This window comes from Triturus cristatus, chromosome 1_1 (genome assembly GCF_964204655.1).
Source record: "Triturus cristatus chromosome 1_1, aTriCri1.1, whole genome shotgun sequence".
NCBI lineage: Eukaryota > Metazoa > Chordata > Amphibia > Caudata > Salamandridae > Triturus > Triturus cristatus.
Window position 1 is genome coordinate 65,342,574 of NC_140579.1, and position 18,294 is coordinate 65,360,867.

The window sequence follows — 18,294 nt, forward strand, 5'->3', positions numbered from 1 at the left end:
CAAAAGGAGGGAAAGCATAAGGTGCTAGGCCCTGCCAATTCGGAAGGAAGGCATCCACCCTGAGGGTCTGGTATACTGCTGAAAAACATCGACAGTTGAGTGTTCAATCTGTCCGCCAAGAGGTCCACCCGAAGGGTCCCCATATCGACTGGCAACTGAGGAAAATGTCCTTGTTCAACCTCCTATTGATAGAGTCTCTGAAATTCTGGAAGAACCAATCCACAACACTGTTTCTCTATCCTGGGATATGCTCCGCCGCTACTGACATGCCTGCCCCTGCTCAGACAGTAACTCCAGAAGACCTTGGCTAAATCTGCAAGACCCTTGGAGTGATGGCCCCCCATTTTTTGACGTATCTGACCGCAGATACGTTGTCCATGCACAACATTACAGAACACTTCATTAAGTATTTGGTGAAGCAGCGAATTGCAAATGAACCTGCCAGTAATTCCAAGCAGTTGTTGTGCAACTCCTTCTCCTGATCGGTCCAGCGTCCCCCTGCTGATGAGTCGCCACATCTTGCACCCCATCCCTCTAAACTCGCATCTGATTCTATCACTATCTCCGGGTCTTCAACAAAAATGGCTCTGCCATTCCATGCTTCTTCATTCCTCAGCCACCAACGTAGTTCCTTCTTTGAATCCAGGTCCAGAGACAGCATTTGAGAATAAGATTGACATGTTCTTGATGCTTTGGCTTTGAGTCTTTGGAGTGCACGGTAGATTGCTCGGCTTGTTGAGGACAGAAGGCCTAGGATCCTTGCTAGAGCCCACAAGGGGAGTTTCTTCCTCCCTAAGAGATTCCTCAATTTGTTGTAAAGTTTCCTTAACTTTTCCCCTGGCAATTTCAATTATGCCCTTATTATGTTCATGACAAAACCCAAGAACTGCATTTCCTGGTTTGGTACCATGCAAGATTTTTTCCTGTTTATGACAAAACCCAGGTGTTCTAGTAGGCTCATGGTAAGTTCTATGTGGCGTGAGACCACTTATGTGGACTGTGCCATTATCAGGATATTGTCTAAGTAAACTATTAGTCTCACCCCTCTCACCCTTAGCCATCCCGCTATGGGACGAAGAGCCTTGGTGAAACACCAAGGGAATGAAGAAAGTCCGAAAGGGAGACTGCACAATTGCCATAGTCCACCCATTCAGGTGAATTGGAAAAACTTTTGGTGTGGAGTCCAAATTGGGATGGTCAGGTATGTATCCTTTAGATTAACTGAGTTAGCCAATCCCCTTTCCTTAGCACATCTCTAAGGAGGTGCATCCCTTCCATTTTGAAATTGTGGTAGACGACCCATTCGTTCAACTCTTTTAGATTTATCACTGGTCTCATCCCTTTGTCTTTTTTCTCCACTAGAAAGATATTGCTGATAAAACCTGACTCCGTTCCCTCTTGTTTTGCCTCTTTGGTCATTAAATCCTCTACTTCTTGTGTTACTAAAATAGAATTTTCTTGTGAGAATATCAGTTCTGGGGGAATTTTCCTTTGTAATGGTGTATCTGTAAATTTGATCATTTATCCCTTCACTGAGTCTAGGACCAAAGGGTCCTGATTCACCAAGTTCAAGTTTCCACAAAATTGTGCTGGTCTGCCTCCCACCTTTATAGGGGTATCTGAAAGGTCTTTCATAGTTCTTACCTACTGAAAAGCCTCTTTGTCTCCGCTCATTTCTGAAGCCTCTCCCGTGAAGTATTTGTTTCTGGGGGTATAAATGACGAATGTGGAGCAAAGTGTGGGTGCACAAATCTTGCGCCATGTCCCAGGTAGGGTCTTGAAGAGCTTTGGCCACGGCCGAGGAACCGACCCCCTGTTCTCCCGGCTCTGCCAAAAACCTTATCCTGGAAAACCTTTTTGATGGCTTTCTAGGACTTCTGAATTGAGCTAAATGCTCCCATGTACTTAGCTATGTCCCTAATAAAATTGTCCCCCAAACACTAGACCCTGGGAGGCAGCTACCCCTCCGCTGGTGGTCAGTTTGACCAATTTGAGATCTATTTTTTGCAATATGCTTTTTCTTTTCTCTTTTGAGAGTGCAGTATTTGCGTTCCCCAGGAGGAAGATGGCTCTTTGTTCCCATTGGTGCAATTCCTTGGGGTCAATGAGGGTGTCTTTAAGATGAGCCACTTCAGCCATCTCAAACGTCTTTGTGAGTGGGCCAGTAATATCAAGTAGACAGTCTTGGCAGGACTTGAGGCCTTTATCGATACCTTTCCTAGGGCCTTTTCCACCTGTGACACTTAGAGCCACCACCTTTGCGTCTAACTCTGAGGTAGACCCAACTTTATCCGGGAGGGCGGGGCGTGGGCATTCGGATCTAAGACGGGACCTGACCTCTTTGGTATTTCCTTCCTAAGCCAAAAGGAGAGGTACTCGGCAAAATGCCACGATGGAGCCAACTCTGGAGACAAGGGTTGTTTGAGCGGGTCAAACATACTCTCTCCGAAGGGGTCAACAATGCCCATTTTTGACCTGGAGGCCTTTGATGCCTCGTCAGTTGTACCCATATTCCTCACCTCTATCTCCTCAATATCCGTATCAAAAATGAAGGAACAGGATAGGTTAATTTCATCCTCCAATGTTTCATCGCAATTGATGGGAATAGGTACTTCTGGGCCTTTCTCCTGCCCATCTGCAGTGCCCGAGGCACCAACATTGTCACCGGCAAAGCGTGAAGTAATTTGTTTTGAAGGTTTGGGCTTTTTTACACCCTTTGGCAGGATTTCCCCTGCAGCCCCTTTCCTCTGGGCCTTAATCACCCCATCTCCCCCTTCAGGGTGTCCTGGGACAGCAACTGGCCAACCCTTCTTGGAGAGAACCTTCACTTTTTTATTAATTATGTCATCCAGTGTCCCATTACCTTATCCAGTCCTTATTTAGAAGTTCTTCCAGTCTATGCTCCATAGTATTCTCTGAAGGTTCAAGGGACATGGCAGAAGGTAAATATTATTTAAGACTACTGGGCTCAGTGTAAGGAAACAGCTGCTCTGGCAGTTCATTGGACTGCAACTGCCAGAATTCAAGCAGTTGGCCCAATCAGTTAAAATGGCCACTGTTGTGTCTTTACTAAGGTGTCCCAATCTCCTAAAATGGCACCGGTGTGTACAGTGTGTGGCTGACCTCTAATTGTGTGGTTCTTTCTTTATTGTTGTACCCCAGGCTATCTCTTTTTTTCTGTTGTTATTTATTAAACTTCGCTGAGGGAAAAGGAGGGCTGCCGGCATCTTTGTTAAGTAGACGGACTCTCTTCCGTGGCCACGTCCGTGAGATGACTCCACTGGACTGCTGCTGATGGGTGTATCACCGTGTGCGCAGCGCGACGGCCTCAGTGGGACGTGTCCTTCGCAAGCCGGTCTTTTTTTTTTTTCTTTCAAGAAGCTCCTGCTATTATGGCAGCGGGATGCGGGCTTACACTTTTCAAAGAAATCTGGCCTGCAGCAACAAGTGGCATGGAGTCGGACTTTGAAAGAAAAGACCAGTCCACAGCAAGGGCGTATTTCTTGGCCTTAAGGAGCCGAGGGAAACGCCGAAAAGTTGTGTTGGGTACGGAGGTAGTAGGACCTCTGACCCGACGCTGTAAGAGAGGGGAAGTTAAATATAAAAAAACAACCACCCTCCTTCCTAGGGTTAGGAAAAGACATTGAGAGACATGGGAAGTTACACAATAACCTGGTTGAGCGTGTTAGTACCAGGGTAGGAGATGGATATTATTCTTATTTTCTATAGAGGAGGGTGGGATATTTCAAGGTAAAATAACTCAATAAGGCACCGATTATGATATGCCCTGTAAAGCCTCCGACCTTTGGTCGGAGCCATTAGGGCCGCATCGTAATGGGCCATTCGGTTTACTCTCCTAATTAAGATGAAATATAAGATATAGGCAGTCGGAAAGTAAACTGGACGGTCATTCCGGCTTGCTTCCGACGGGCTCTGAGAGCCCGTCTGCCATTCAGCAGCCGGCCTGTAATCTCAAGGGCTGGTCTGTCCGACATGGAAACCATGTCAAAAACATGTTTGGGGCCCCCAGCAGGGCCCCCTTTGGTGCACAGCCTCCAGTTGGAGTCCTAGGGGGTGCCTATGGTGCCCCCCTGATGATCCCTGCACCTTGTGGCTGGCACATTGAGGTGCCTGCCACTGGGTGCAGGGATGAACCGTACCTCCAATTTTACTATGGGAGCATGCATTACGGCCGGAATGCATGCTCCTATAGTGGAATATAGGCATGCGACAGAACAGTGTTCCGTCGCATCCTAATGAGGCGGTCGGGACCGGCGACATCAAAATCAGCCCTAATTATTAGTACTATAAAGGCTGTACTTATCTTGTGAGAAGAAGCAACAACGAAAGGGAGAACACTGCATGCAGGGGGACTTCATAGCCTATTAAAATGTTATTGAAGTTCTATATTCTTCAATTGTTGCTGCCGTGAGCTGGCAATAAAGGAGATTTGCATGATGTTAGCCTCTGTGTCACGCCATAAAACTCAACTAAAGAAGTTTCAAAGCTTTAGAGGGTGGATCTGGTTCCTCTGTCTGCAAAATGAGTACAATGAAGTAGGACCCCATTCACCTTAGGAGAAACACTTCATGAAAACTGTGGGAGAGTTTATCAGATACCATGAAAGGTTTATGGCAGTGACACCCTTGTTAAATGTATCACTACAGACACCCCCTGTTGAATAATTAAATATCACGACCAATGGCAGTGTCAGAGTGGTGATAAATGTGCACCACTGCTGAAGGGGCTTCCACGTTACAGGCCTGCCCCTTCTCCCATTCTGAGGCAGGGCTAGGTGCACCAGTTATCCTGGGACATTCCCGTCAGCTATGGCCTATCCCTGTAAGAAAGGTCTAATGAAGGCATAAAAACTGACGCGTCAAACTAAGGCCGATTAATAAGACTGTTTCAGGAAAATCTTGCAAGGGAATTTAGCAGAACAGAGAATGCCCAAGGTCTGAGCTGTGCCCATTTCATTCCTAGAATTAGAAATGCATATGTCCTGAAGAATGGAATGTAAATGTCCGAAACGTGCTAAGATTAGAGGGCATTTGGTTTAGATGAACTATTAGTGGGTTAAAACTCATGTACACAATGTTGGAGCTTCCATTACTTCGGCGAACTCTGTTGGATGTTCTCTGATTTGATGTTGTATATACAATACCATAGCATGATTACATTGCTAAAACCTTTGTTTAGGAAGGGGCTTACTCCAGGCTTGCTTTGTCTGTTGGATGTATAGATCACTACCAATCCACGCACACACAACCCACAGAGGTACACACTCATATAGATGCACACATTAATTTGCAGACTCACACACAAACCTTGTACAAACTCAAAGGTGGATATCTTTGGGCCATGCATGCAGACTCACAGAGGCACGCACCCATGCATACATATACTCACACACAGATGCATATACAGTCTCACAGATGTATAACTCCAGATCCATGCCTACACACACCCAGAGGTACACACTCATGCAGATGAACACATTAATGTGCACACTCACACACAAACCTTGTAAAGACTCACATATGGATATCTTCAGGCCATGCATGCACAGACTCATAAAGGCACACATCCATGCATATATATACTCACACACAGATGCATATACAGTCTCACAGATGTATATAAAGTCTCACAGATGTATAACTCCAGATCCATGCATACGAACACCCAGAGGTACACACTCATACAGATGCACACATTAATGTGCACACTCACACACAAACCTTGTAAAGACTCACAGATGGATATCTTCAGTCCATGTAGGCACAGACTTACACATTCATACATATATATACTCACACACAGATGCATATAAAATCTCACGGTTGTGTAACTCACCACTCATGCATATATCAGACCTTGCGATACGCAAACCCATAGAGAAGCATCCACATACGTAAGTACAAACCCACAGCCAATAAATACAGACTAAAGCATACACAACCCTCAACCACGCATGCATATAGACACGCACATGTATTTGCATACTCTGTATCTCAAAACCTATATATACATATGCAGACACACACAGGCACTAATTCAAGCCCAAAACACAGACGGATATGGAGATGCTCACACATACATGCACTACCACAGATAACTCCAGGGCCATCCATATTTGAACAAATACTTAGACATGTACACCCAAGTGTGAATATGCATGCACTCACTTATGCATGCGCACACACACACACACACACGCACACCCACACACACACACACTGCTACGTACTCACAGCCAGATAATGCCACAACTGTGCACACATACTCTAACACACACCGTGTGAGTATGTAAGTACTACCTTAGGATCAGAAGAGTAATTCTTGATTTTATGATTCTTTAGGGTGAGCCAATGGCCGATTTGAGCACCAATATCCAAGTGCAGTGACTCTTGTCAGTATATTTATTTGGTGGGGACCATGACCCAGTTTGTAGGGTGACTCATCAGCCTCTGTGTTCTTGAACTCCAAGAGGTCACAAAAAGACATGGACATATACAGACACACAGAGACACAGCACTCACTGCAGCCGCTCACCCTCATGGTTTTATATTGTTCCTCTTCCTTGAATGCAGATTCCTGAATGTATTCCTCCTCTTTCTTCAGAAGACGCCGCCACTCTTGAAGTTTGACCTGCAGGGATGAGAGCGCAAGAAATAAGTGTAGATATATGGAGTGCAGTCTTTTTTTATTATTAACACATTTTATTGACTTTGATGGTACATAGCGGACGGTACTCGAAGCATATATTTCAGATACAGCTTATATGAGATGGTGCCAATTATATTCAAACAACAACATTGCCTCTTAACATACAGGCCCAATAACTAAACTTGGCACAGGTTACTGCATCTTTCACTATAAGTACTTTGTCCAGGTGTACATGTTTAGATGACAGAGCGACTCATCTTACCTAAATATGGTCAAGTTTGATTTGATTGCCTGGTTTAGGGAGGGTCTAATGGTGGCAGGGGAGGCAGGTCTATGCCGCGGTCTGTTGCCCAGCAAGACCATATTTTCCTATGTTTTTGTGGACAACCATGCGCCTGGTACACCACGATTTCAGCCTCCATGCATCTGTCCATGGCCTTTCTCCACCCACCCATTGATGGCGGGGAGGTACCCTTACACGTTTGGGTAATGCCCCTCTTGGCAAATGTGAGGCCCAAAAATAGAAGATGTTGTTTATAGTGATTTTCCCCTATCCCCTCGGTGCTGTGAAGTAAGAAAAGCTTGGGATCGAATGGAAGGCACCAGGACAGGACCAGACCCAGACAAGAAGATATTTTATGCCAAAATGGTTGCAGTGCCCCACAGCTCCAGACCGTGTGTTGAAACGTCCCCTCTGATTCTCTGCATCTCAGACATGTGGGGGACTGGATAACGCCGATCCTCCAGAGGGTGGAGCGGGTGTAGTATGCTCGGTGGAGGTATTTAAATGGAATTAGGCGGTATCGTGTAGCCATAGTGGCACCTCGGGACTAGCTAGAGCCTCAGTCCAGTCATCGTCTGTAAGATCAGGAATGTCTGCTTCCCACGCATCCCGGGTTTTGTGTAGTGTGGTTTGGGTATGAGTAGTCAGTGTCTGGTAGATTTGCAGGATCTTATGCGTGCCAAGATCCCCCATTAGTAAACGTCTCTCTAGTGGGGTGAAATTCTGGTAGACCTCCCAGTAAGCAGATTAGGGGAGTCAGGGCATGTCTCAGCTGCAGATATTTGTAAAACTGTCCGGTGCAAGTGGTATTCTATTTGCAGTTGCTGAAAAGATTTCAGAGTGGGTCCCAGCAGAATGTCGCTCAGAGTAGAGATTCCAATGAGGTCCCATGCTCGGAAGCCTGGAAGCTCGGCGACAGCCACAGTACGTCGACTGCATGCAGGTTCGTAGCGCAACACAGGCGTCGCTCCCTCCCCATAGGCGATTATTAAGGAGTGCGTTAACCTGGGCGAATCACGTGCGTGGATTGTTATTATGTGCCCAAGATATCGTGGGACAAGGCAAGATGAAGACCCACAGATATTTGAAGCCCTCGGTTGCGTGGGATAACTGCGAAACCCAGGAGCCGCGCCCATGGGCTCCGCATACTAGAAATAACACTGGCTTTGCTGGATTAGCTCCAAGGCCGGAGGTCTCCCCAAACACCCAAAGTATCTGGAGAATCCAGGGGGGGGAAATCCAGGATCGTTTAAAAAGAATAATACGTCGTCTGCATATAGCGCAGTTCTGTCAGACCGGTCCTGTGACCATACATACCCACAAATTAATGGGTCCCGCCGCACCCATGTAGCTAGGGGCTCTCTGGCAAGCGCAAATAGCAATGGATACAGGGGGCAACCCTGCCTCGTACCCTGACGTTTTGGGAAGGGTGCTGACCGGAAACCTGCTACCCGCACAGAGGCCGAGAGCTCTGTGAGTAATAATTATATGTAGGACAAAAAGCGTGGACCAAAGTTGAGAGATCAGAGGAGCTGAAATAAATAAGTCCAACTTAGGGACTCAAACGCCTTATCTATATCGGACAAAAGAATGGCCGCAGGGCAGCCCATGTCTGAGGCCTTCCCAATGGCATTGTGAACCCTTCTAATATTGTGCTGGGCAGACCGGTGCAGCATGAAGTAAGCCTGGTCTGGGTGGATCAGTTCTTGGACATATGTGCGGAGGCGGTCAGCAAGGACCTTACCCAACAGTTTGGGTTCAAAATTTAGGAGGAAGATGGGGCGGTAAGAAGATGGTTCTTCTGGGGATGGCCTGGTTTAAGGAACTCCACTATCTCGGCATGGCGCCAATCAGGAAGTAAGATGTGCTGCTCCAGAGTCTCATGGAGTGCATCCAACAGATGTGGCCGAGCTGCGCCTTGTGTGGTCGTAGAAAGTCACTAAGGAAGCCGTTGGGGCCAGGCGCGCGACCGGCGTGCATGTTGGATAAAGCCGCACCGAGATCCTCTGCGGTTAGGGGGGCATCTAGCTGGTCGCGCAGGTGCTCTGGGAGCTTTTTGGGAGATATATCTGTTAGAAAATCCCCTATCATCACGCTCGATACGAGTTCCTTCTGCTCGTATAAGGAGGCATAGTAGGCCGTGAACGCTTGTACGACTGTGTCAGGGGTAGTACAAAGGACTCTGTCGGCGTTTCGCAGTGCCGGCACCGAGGCAGGGCACATCGCCGCCTGACACTAATGATGAAGCATTTTAATTGATTTGTCAACCCATTGATAAATCCTATGTTGGGTCGCTAACCAGATCTCATGCGCCTCATTAGTGAGATGCTGATCGATTTGTTGTGGTACTTGGAGGAGGCTGCGTTGCAGTATTGGGCCTGAGATCTCTGCAACTTCGGCTTCAAGAGTCCTCTTGCAATTTTCAAGCTCTACTTTTTGTGCGGGGTGCTTGCGTTTTTCCCCAGTGCGAAAGCTGATGTCCACCCCATGGATAGTGGATTTAAGAGCTTCCCACAGTATAACACTGGAGGGGGCAGTGCCACATTGAACGTTAGATAGTCTGTAATTGCCTGTTGGAGAACGTCTTGGTAACCCGGGTCATGGAGGTGCCAGGGTGATATGCGCCATCCGAAGGGGGGTTTGTTTGCCCAATGTGTAGTAGAACCGGGGGTGGTCGGAGAGGCCTCTCGGCGGGATAGAGACATGTGAGGCCCTATGTATGTGGCTGTGCGGTAAGAAGAAGTAGTCTATTCTGGATAGGGAGCCGTGTACGGCTGAAAGGAACGTGAAGCCCAGTTCCGTGGGGTGATATGCCCGCCATGGTTCTGACCACCCCAGCGTGGCGGCAAGCAGGTGGAGTTTGGATTCTCCCGAATGGGGCCTATGTCCTGACTTACAACGGCAGTCCAAGGGTGACATGGCGTCATTCCAGTCGCCGCCAGTATTATTAGACCGTCTGGGAGTTCTCCCCAGAGTCGTGTGTTTTTGTCAATGAAAGTGTTTCCTAAGGGGGGAGGGGCGTAAACACTGCCTATGGTTATTGTTTCGCTGTATAATGTACCTGTCGCTATGGTGTATTATTCCCCTGGATCTGACCAGAGTTTTGACAGAGTGAAGGGGATCCGGCAGTGTACGAGAATGGCCGTTCCGCGAGAGCCCCGTGTGAACCCTGAGTGATGTACTGTGTCATAACCAAACCGAGCAAGACATGGGGCTTTATTGCCTAGTAGATGGGTCTCTTGCAGTAGGAGTATATCTGCTTCCCACCGATTGGCTTGCTGAAGGACAGTGCTTCTCTTTATTTTATTGAGCATCCCTCTAACGTTCGACGTTATAACGTTCAGACCCCCAGGCTGGGAATTACTTGTGTGCGAGGTCATCTGTCATCTAGGGAGGTTGCCAGCTAGGGTGAGCACGTGAAATTGTAGTGGGTTCCCTGTGCCTATGTGTGAAATGAAATAACTTTAGTCCAGAAAATCTGAACATCTCCCGCCACCCTCCCCCCATGCCCCACCCCAATACCTCCACCAACAAGGAGTATCTGTCACGGTTGGAGAGAGCCCGAGGCCCTAACAGGGGTTCCCAGGGCACCTCTGCCAATAGTACCCAAAATTCCCACAAAACCTAAACATAATTGTTCAGGGGGTGTCAGTGGCTCCAGGCCCCCAAGCTATATTTGCTCTCTAGGTGAGCCATAGTCTTCGGGGTGATCAATATCCCCAGTCGAAGCCATGGGCAGAAGAGGCAGGAGGGGTCCCGCTGCATTCACGACTCGTCGCCCTGTGTCTGGGAGCACCAGTTGGACCTCGACCTGCGTTGCCTTTTGGAGCTGACCCTCTTCGGACGATTCCTATGTGTATCCTGTGAGGAGTGAGACTCCAGAGGCGGCGGGGTGTGTGGTTTTAGATTTACTGTCTCTCCGGCCCAAGTGAAGATTGCTTCCGGCGTTTTAAACAAGAGAGATTTAGAATTATATGTTATTCTCATTCGGGCTGGGCACAACAGCATATACTGCACATTGAGTTCTCCAAGTCTGCGTTTGGCGGCTGTAAATGACTAACGCTGTTGCTGCACCAGGCGGGTGTAGTCTGGGAAGGTCATTATGTTCTGCGAATCATAGAGCAGTTTATCCCTGTGGGTTCTTGCATATTGAAGGATGGTTTAGGGGTCTACATAATTCAGCAGCTTGGCAATTACTGGCCTGGGGCGTTCCCCTGGAGGGGGCTTCGTAGTCAGTGCCCTGTGGGCTCCCTCTACCATGAAACAGGTGGATAAGGAGTCTTCAGGCAGGACGGATCTCAACCACTGCATGAGAAAGCATTCCATGGAGGAGCCCTCGCACCCCTCCGGAAAGCCAATGAAGCACAGGTTATTGCATTGGGAGCGGCCCTCGGCATATTTAACGCCGGACGCCAGCTCATGTGTTACGACGGTAAGTTTGTTCACCTTTTTTTGCAGGGTTGCCACTGTGTCTTCCACCGTCGAAAACACAGGTCTCCGCCTACGTGATGCGATCCACAGCCTTTCTAAGATCTTGACACAAAAAGGAGACCTCCAAACCCACAGCACTAATCTTTGTGTCCAGGGTATCACGGACCTGAGTGCTCGCAGCCAGCAAAGTGGCATTGTTGGGGACAGGGCTCCCGGTGTCTGTGTTTCTCGTGCCACCAGGGGCTGAGACAAACTGGTCCAGGGTGCTTTGCTTGGAGGTGGGGCCCACTGGTTTATCCTTGGCCATGATGGAAAAGGGAGGTGGGATAGGGAGCCATAGTGCAGTGTCTACCCCGCTTCTGATTGTATTTCCTTCCGCTAAAGATTCTGGCACGTATCTCCGCTAGGCAACCTGCCACCTAGGTGCCCCGTTGGGGACACTCGGGTATACTACAGTGGGCCGGGCCTCACGGAATCTGTCCCCCCTGGGCCACAAGCTGCACTAAGCCCAGCTCAGCTGCCTCCGCAGCACCAGGGTCAGCCAGCCAAGTAGACCGCCTACCGGGATCAGACTCGCCGGACCCCTAGCCCACAGGTCTTCTCGCACCAGCTCAGTCCCACGGGGCCCCAGGCTGCAGTCCCTCCAGGATGTTGCAAAATGGCTGGAGCTGGGCCCACAACCTTCAAGTGTGGGTGGTCCACTCCACCAGCCCTCGCTTGGGCGGCTTCAGTATCCACTCTGGGGCGGGGGAATAGTGGCACGTTTCCTCACAGGCCCTTTATGTGAAGAGCCACCTCTGCTGTATCCCCAGCCGGGCCGTGACACCCTCAGCACGGGTCCCAAGGTCGTCGATCAGCTGCAGCGTCGACTTCCTCCCAGTGCCTGCCTCCACTGCTGTGTCTCGGTACTTTTGGGCCCCACGAGTGCCCCTAGTAGGATGGGAGGCGCAGGCGGGACGGAGTCCCCCATGGGCGCAGCCCCGGCCACATGTAGGTCTCCTCTCTGGGCCCTCAGGCCCAGCCAGCCACGAAGGTTGGTCAACAGGATCGACCCGGGCACAGTCAGTGTCACTGTCTGCCCCAGTGCTCCTGGGTCGAAGGGAATTCCTGGGGTGGCACCCGGCCCTGTGGGGCACACCCCTGGCTCAAGGCACCTGCCGGACCCCTTTTAGCTGCACAGGGTAGACCTTGAGGATGCCGCACTACCTCTCGCGTCTGAGTCTTCTGTGTTGGGGCCGATGGCTATGCCCCAGCTGCCAGGGGCCCGGACTGCCCGGGGCGCCACCGCACGACACACATGAGGGCCTCCAAAAGCCCCGCGGGGCCTGCAGGATCTCCTGGGCACCTGCAACCAGGTCCCAGATCTGGCACCGGCTGCGCTGGCCCCGGTGCGCCGCGGCCCCGGCAGCTAAGTCGTCAGAGAGTCCCATGGGGCAGCACTTCGGCTTCTTCTTGGGCCACACTCACCGCGCCGGGCACCCGCGACAGCATGATCTCGTCCTACGGTGCCGGCCATGGCACTAGGCCGTGACTCCTCCGTCGTCTGTAGTGGCCGCCCTCGGCATCAGATCACCCACGGCCCCAGGATCAAGGACGCCTCTTGGCTCCGAGTGCAGGAGCAGTGGATGTGGCTCACTCAGGAGAGGGATATCGGCGGATTATTGCAGATTATGGCTTGGCCGGTCAGAGCTTCACTAGACTGCATCCACCATGATGGCTGTCCAAGCCACGTTACCATAGAGTACAGTCTTACTTACAAAAAATTGTCACTACATTACTGTGAGGGTTTCGCTCCCGCGATGGCGGATCTTCACAACATTTCCAACATGGCGGCTGCCGTGTTCCGGACCGGAAGCAGGGTGAGCAGTCCAGTAGCCCAGTAGGGAATTGACGGACCACCAACTAGAGAGCAGGGGGGTGGAGCCGGTGAGGTCAAGGAGACGCCGGGAATCGACCTGAGGAGGGACGCGGAGGAGAAAGAAGGAGACGAGGAAGAAACGAGGAAGAGAGGACCAAAGAATCGACCCCGACCCAGGTGGAGAATCAGCCGAGAAGAGACCGCTCTAGAGCAACGCGCTTGAGTCCAGCTGTCCAACCGGAGAAGAGGAGGCTGGGACTCCCAACCCCGCGGCCCAGGATAGTCGTGGGTCCAGGCAAGTGCTCCAACCCTGAAACATTAAAATCCCCCTGGCACCTAGGCACGACACGTTAGGAAGCACGGGTGACGGGAGCACATTTTCCCAAAAGTGGCACAAGACCAAAGTGATCTGACTGTTTCCTTCTTTCTTTTGTTTTTTTTTTATGTTCCTTTTCTGGTATTTCTGCCTGAGGAGAGAAAACAAGTGAACAGACAGATAGAGGAATAGTGCAGGCACCAACCCCAGGCACTGTCTGTGACAGAGAACAGACAGACACAGGAAGAGTGCAGGCACCAACCCCAGGCAGGGTCTGTGACAGAGAACAGACACAAGAAGAGTGCAGGCACCAACCCCAGGGAGGGTCTGTGACAGAGAACAGACACAGGAAGAGTGCAGGCACCAACCCCAGGCAGGGTCTGTGGCAGAGAACAGACACAGGAAGACTGCAGGCACCAACCCCAGGCAGGGTCTGTGTTAGACCTGGCACCATTGGCGTGGGTCACCCTTCCATTTTTTTTGTCTGTGCCTCAATGTGTTTTTGTGTTGGTGTTAGCTGCTCATCCAGTGCCACAGTGCAAGTGCTTCCTATGGTAAAATGTATTATGTGAATTGACCTCCATGTTTGGCTTATTTGGTTTACTGTCAGTCCCTAGTAAAGTGCACCAGGGGTGCCAAGGGCTTGTATATCCAAATGCTGCTAGTGGGCTTGCAGCACTGGTTGTGCCACTCACAGAAGCAGCCTGGTAAAATGTGTCTAAGGTCTGCCATTGCAGAACCTGCATGCTGTCTGGTACTGTCATGCTGACTGGGCAAGTGTCCCCACTTGCCAGTCCCTAAACCTTCCCTTACCTTCATGTTAGTCACCCCTATGGTAGGCCCTAGGGCAGGGTGCATTGTAAGGATAAGGTAGGACATGCCCTGAAGTGTGTGGCATGTCCTAATAGTGAATTATAGCCATTTTCGTTTTTCACTATTGTAAGGCTACCTGCTCTCCATAGGCCAGAATGGGCTGCTAGATTATAACGCTCTATAGTCCTAGCAGGCTCAGGAAGCATGGTAGAAATTCGTGTTTAGTATGCCTGAACTCAGAATAATAAAATACATCTTTTAGTAAAGTTTATTTTAATGTCCTGTGTTTGCAAACGCTACTTTTAGAAAGATAGCCTTTGCGTGCCTAACCATTTCAGTCCGCCTCTGCTGGGAGGGGTTATCTTCTTTGTGTGTAGCTGGAGTGACAGGGCTGGGAAGTTCCAGGAGACAGGCTGGGGCTGCCAGGTGGTGAATAGAAAGATTACACCAGGATGGGTGGGAGGAGTGCACCTTGACTCTGAATAGGGCTGTGCTCTGCCACCACAATGCTGGCTCCACCCCCTGAGAAGCGTCTGATGTCTCTGCCCTGCCTGCTGAAAGGAGAAGCCAGAGTCCCAACAACAAAGTGCTCCACACTGAAAAGAACTGGACTGGGATTATGCAAAGGCCCCCCTGGCCTGTAAAGACAAAAGAAACTGGGTATAAATGTAGGAGCCCTGCTCCTAAGAAATCAGATCCTGATTGAACCATGAAGGAACTCTGCCTGACTAGAAGGACCTGGAAGAAGCTGAAGGAGGAGGAACTTTCCCTGACCTGTGGGATTGGCCTGCAGGTGGTGCCTTGCTGAGAAAGGAGAGGAAAAGACTGAAAGAGACTTTGCACTTTGTTTTTCAACTATCTCCAAGGGCTTGGAAGAAGAGCTTGTCCCAGGACCATTGGACTCATCTGCCTTCCAAAATTGAGTTGCCTGGACGATATGTGCTTGTTTCCCGCTGGATTTGGCCCCAGTACGCCTCGTACTACATCCGCCGCGAAGCGGTGTCTTTGCCGCCCGGCACCGTGCGTCTACGCTGATCCAAAAGCGTTAGTTCGCACCGTATCCCTTCCGGCTGCATTGCACCCAACCTTCCCCGCCGATTCGAGACGTACAACCCTGGCTGCCGAACCCTGTACGCCGGATCCAAGCTCCATCGTCCCGCAGGTACGGTCCGTACGCTGCTAACGTACTGCACCGTGCCGTACTCAGAGCCGAAAAGCCGCAGTACGCTGATCCTCCCCGTACGCTGTACGGCACCGAGAAGTGTCGCCGCCGATCCGCACCGAAGGTACGACCCGAACGCCGACGCCACGGACTCTGCAAGCTGATCCGGATCATCCGCACGTACCCCTGAAGGCCCCGTACCAACACCGCGTCCCGACGCCGCGACCGGACCAGACCGAGTACGCTGCCGAACTACGACCCGGACCCATCAGCTTGTCCCGCACTGTCCGTCGCGGACCCCACGAACTTAAGGTACTTTGTTCTGTTCGCACCGCAGTGTGCACGTCCCGGACCCCGGAGTCCGCACCGATTGTTTGACTCGTACTTTCTTTGTTTTTAATGCAGACGAGTCGTACACCCAGGTACGAACCGTACCAAGCCTGAAAAGAAGCAGAATTGAGTAAAAGAAGCCTATTTTTGCATTTTAAGCCTTTTTACAAGAACATTGAACTTTAAAATAATACTGTGGTCATTTTAATCGTTATTCTAGTCTTGTGCTAAGCCTTATATAAAGAAAGATATTTTTAAACAAACCTTGACTGGTATCCATTTGTGGTGTGTCATTGTATTACTGTATGTGTTCACAAATGCTTAACCTATGACGCCCTGAGAATAGTCTTGACTGCTTGCGCCACACTACCTAGAGGGTGGGCAGGGGTTATTTGAAAGGGTGATCCCCTTATCCTGACTTAGAAGTAAGAGTCCCTGCTTGTCACAAGTTCATACCTGTGCCAACCAGAGATTCCGAATTCTAACATTGGTGGTCAGCGGTGAGGATTTTGAATTTGCATTTGTGATTCATGTACAGTGATTGAGTGAACGCCACGTAGAGAGTTCAGACCAATAATGCAGCCACACAGTATTAATTTTTGTTTTGCTGAAGAATCTCCACTTTAAGAAACTATGCCTAGCTCAGTCAATGGAGGCGGAGCGTCCTCTATATTCTCTGGAGTTGATGACATAAATTGGGAACAGGAGGCACTAAGGAAGTGCACAAATGAAGTCTTGAAAGGATATCTCTCCAAGTACAGAATTAAACAAAGTGGATTAACAAACAAGGATCAGTATATAAAAGCGCTGAGAGCCTGGAACGAATCAAAGTTCCCAGAGAATGCACGAGAGGTGATACCCCCAGAAGGTGTTTCTGTGCCTAGCAGAGGCCTGTCGCCAGAGGAGATGGCCGACAGGATTGCTGCAAGAGCACATGAAGTGGAGATGGCAAAACTACAAATGGAAATGGAAAGACAAAGACTGGCCATGGAGCATGAGGTAAAAATGAGGGAGTTGGATCTCAATGCCAAGAGTTTAGACCGCTCTCCCTCTGGTGGCAGCAATTTAACAGAGTCAAGGGTGCACATTCCTAAAGATGTAGTGAAAGAGTATAATAAGCAGGATGATATTGGGCAGTGGTTCAGGGCCTATGAAGTAGCCATGTCCTCCCACCGGGTCCCTGAGGCAGATTGGGGAGCGGGGTTGTGGGGAAGGTTCCTGAGTGAGGGGCGGGACACACTGCTGGATCTGCCTTCTGATATCAAAACATCCTATCCACAAATGAAGGAAGCTCTGATGACAAGGTATGGGTTAACTCCTGAGTTGTACAGACAGAGATTTAGGGAATGCACCAAGAAACCTGGTACCGCTTATGTAGAATATGTGACCTTTTTTTCCAGAGCGCTAGATGGTTGGCTAAAGGGTAACAAGGTAAATGATTACCAAGGGCTGTTTGATCTAATTGCATGGGAGCACTTGTCTGATAATTGTTTTCCTGAGCTCCGCCAGCATCTGATCGATAGCAAGCTGACTAACCCTAGGAAGCTTTCTGAGGAGGCGGACCGCTGGATCAGCACCAGGGTCCACAAGGGTCACGTGGGAGGCCCCGCCAAAGGTGTTCAGGGTCCCCAGCAGAAGAGTGGGGGGGACAAGGGTAAACAGAGGGAGTTCTACAGAGGGCCCCAAAGTAATTCCCAAGGGAACCAAGGGAAAGGTTCTCAGCCACCCCCACCCCCGAAGCAGACCGGGGCCCCGACAGGTAACCCTGTTCAAAGAGGGCCCCCCAGATGTTACAAGTGTAACAACCTGGGGCACTATTCCATGGATCCCAAGTGCCCCATGTATGGTAAACCAGCACCCTCTGGTGCTCCACCCCCCCAAGCAGGTGGCTAGTGTAGCCTTCGGGAGGGAGGTAGATGTCCAAAGGGAGGGGGTTCCCGTACAGATGACCCTAGTCTCATTAGGAGACAGTGAGATGGTCGCTGAGGCCCAACTGCCCCCCAATAATCAAAAGTATGGGCAGTGGGTGACCATAAATGGCCGAAGGGTGGGGGCTCTTAGAGATACAGGAGCCAGTGTGACTGCTGTCAAGCAACACCTGGTGTCTCAAGAGCAGGTGGTCCCACACGCATTCTGCCGTGTTGTCAACGCCGACAACACAGAGAGTCAGTGTCCAATGGCTCAGGTTCCATTTGAGTGGGGGGGTCTCTGGTACTCTGCAAGTCGCTGTGAGAACTGCCATGCCTGTTGATTGTCTCCTAGGTAATGATTTGGAGAGCTCCCCTTGGGAAAAGGTGGAGAAGACAGCTCACCTGCGGTTGGTGGGTCTGCCTGATTGGGCGTGCGTGACCATCCGGTCAATGGCAGCCAGTAGGGGTGTTGAAGGAACCCTGGAGCCTGAGGAAGAGGCCCAGAAATCGGCCTTAGAGAGA

At 50.2% G+C, this 18,294-nt stretch overlaps 1 protein-coding gene across 1 annotated transcript in view; it reads right to left on the reverse strand.

Annotated features, from left to right (window-relative positions):
- LOC146869422 (E3 ubiquitin-protein ligase TRIM39-like) overlaps positions 1-18,294 on the reverse strand; it is a 143,193-nt gene that overhangs the window by 85,744 nt on the left and 39,155 nt on the right. Inside the window, exon 2 of the mRNA XM_085599821.1 lies at positions 6,556-6,651. Within this exon, the coding sequence (XP_085455947.1) occupies positions 6,556-6,651 (96 nt within the window). The remainder of the gene's footprint in view (positions 1-6,555; positions 6,652-18,294) is intronic.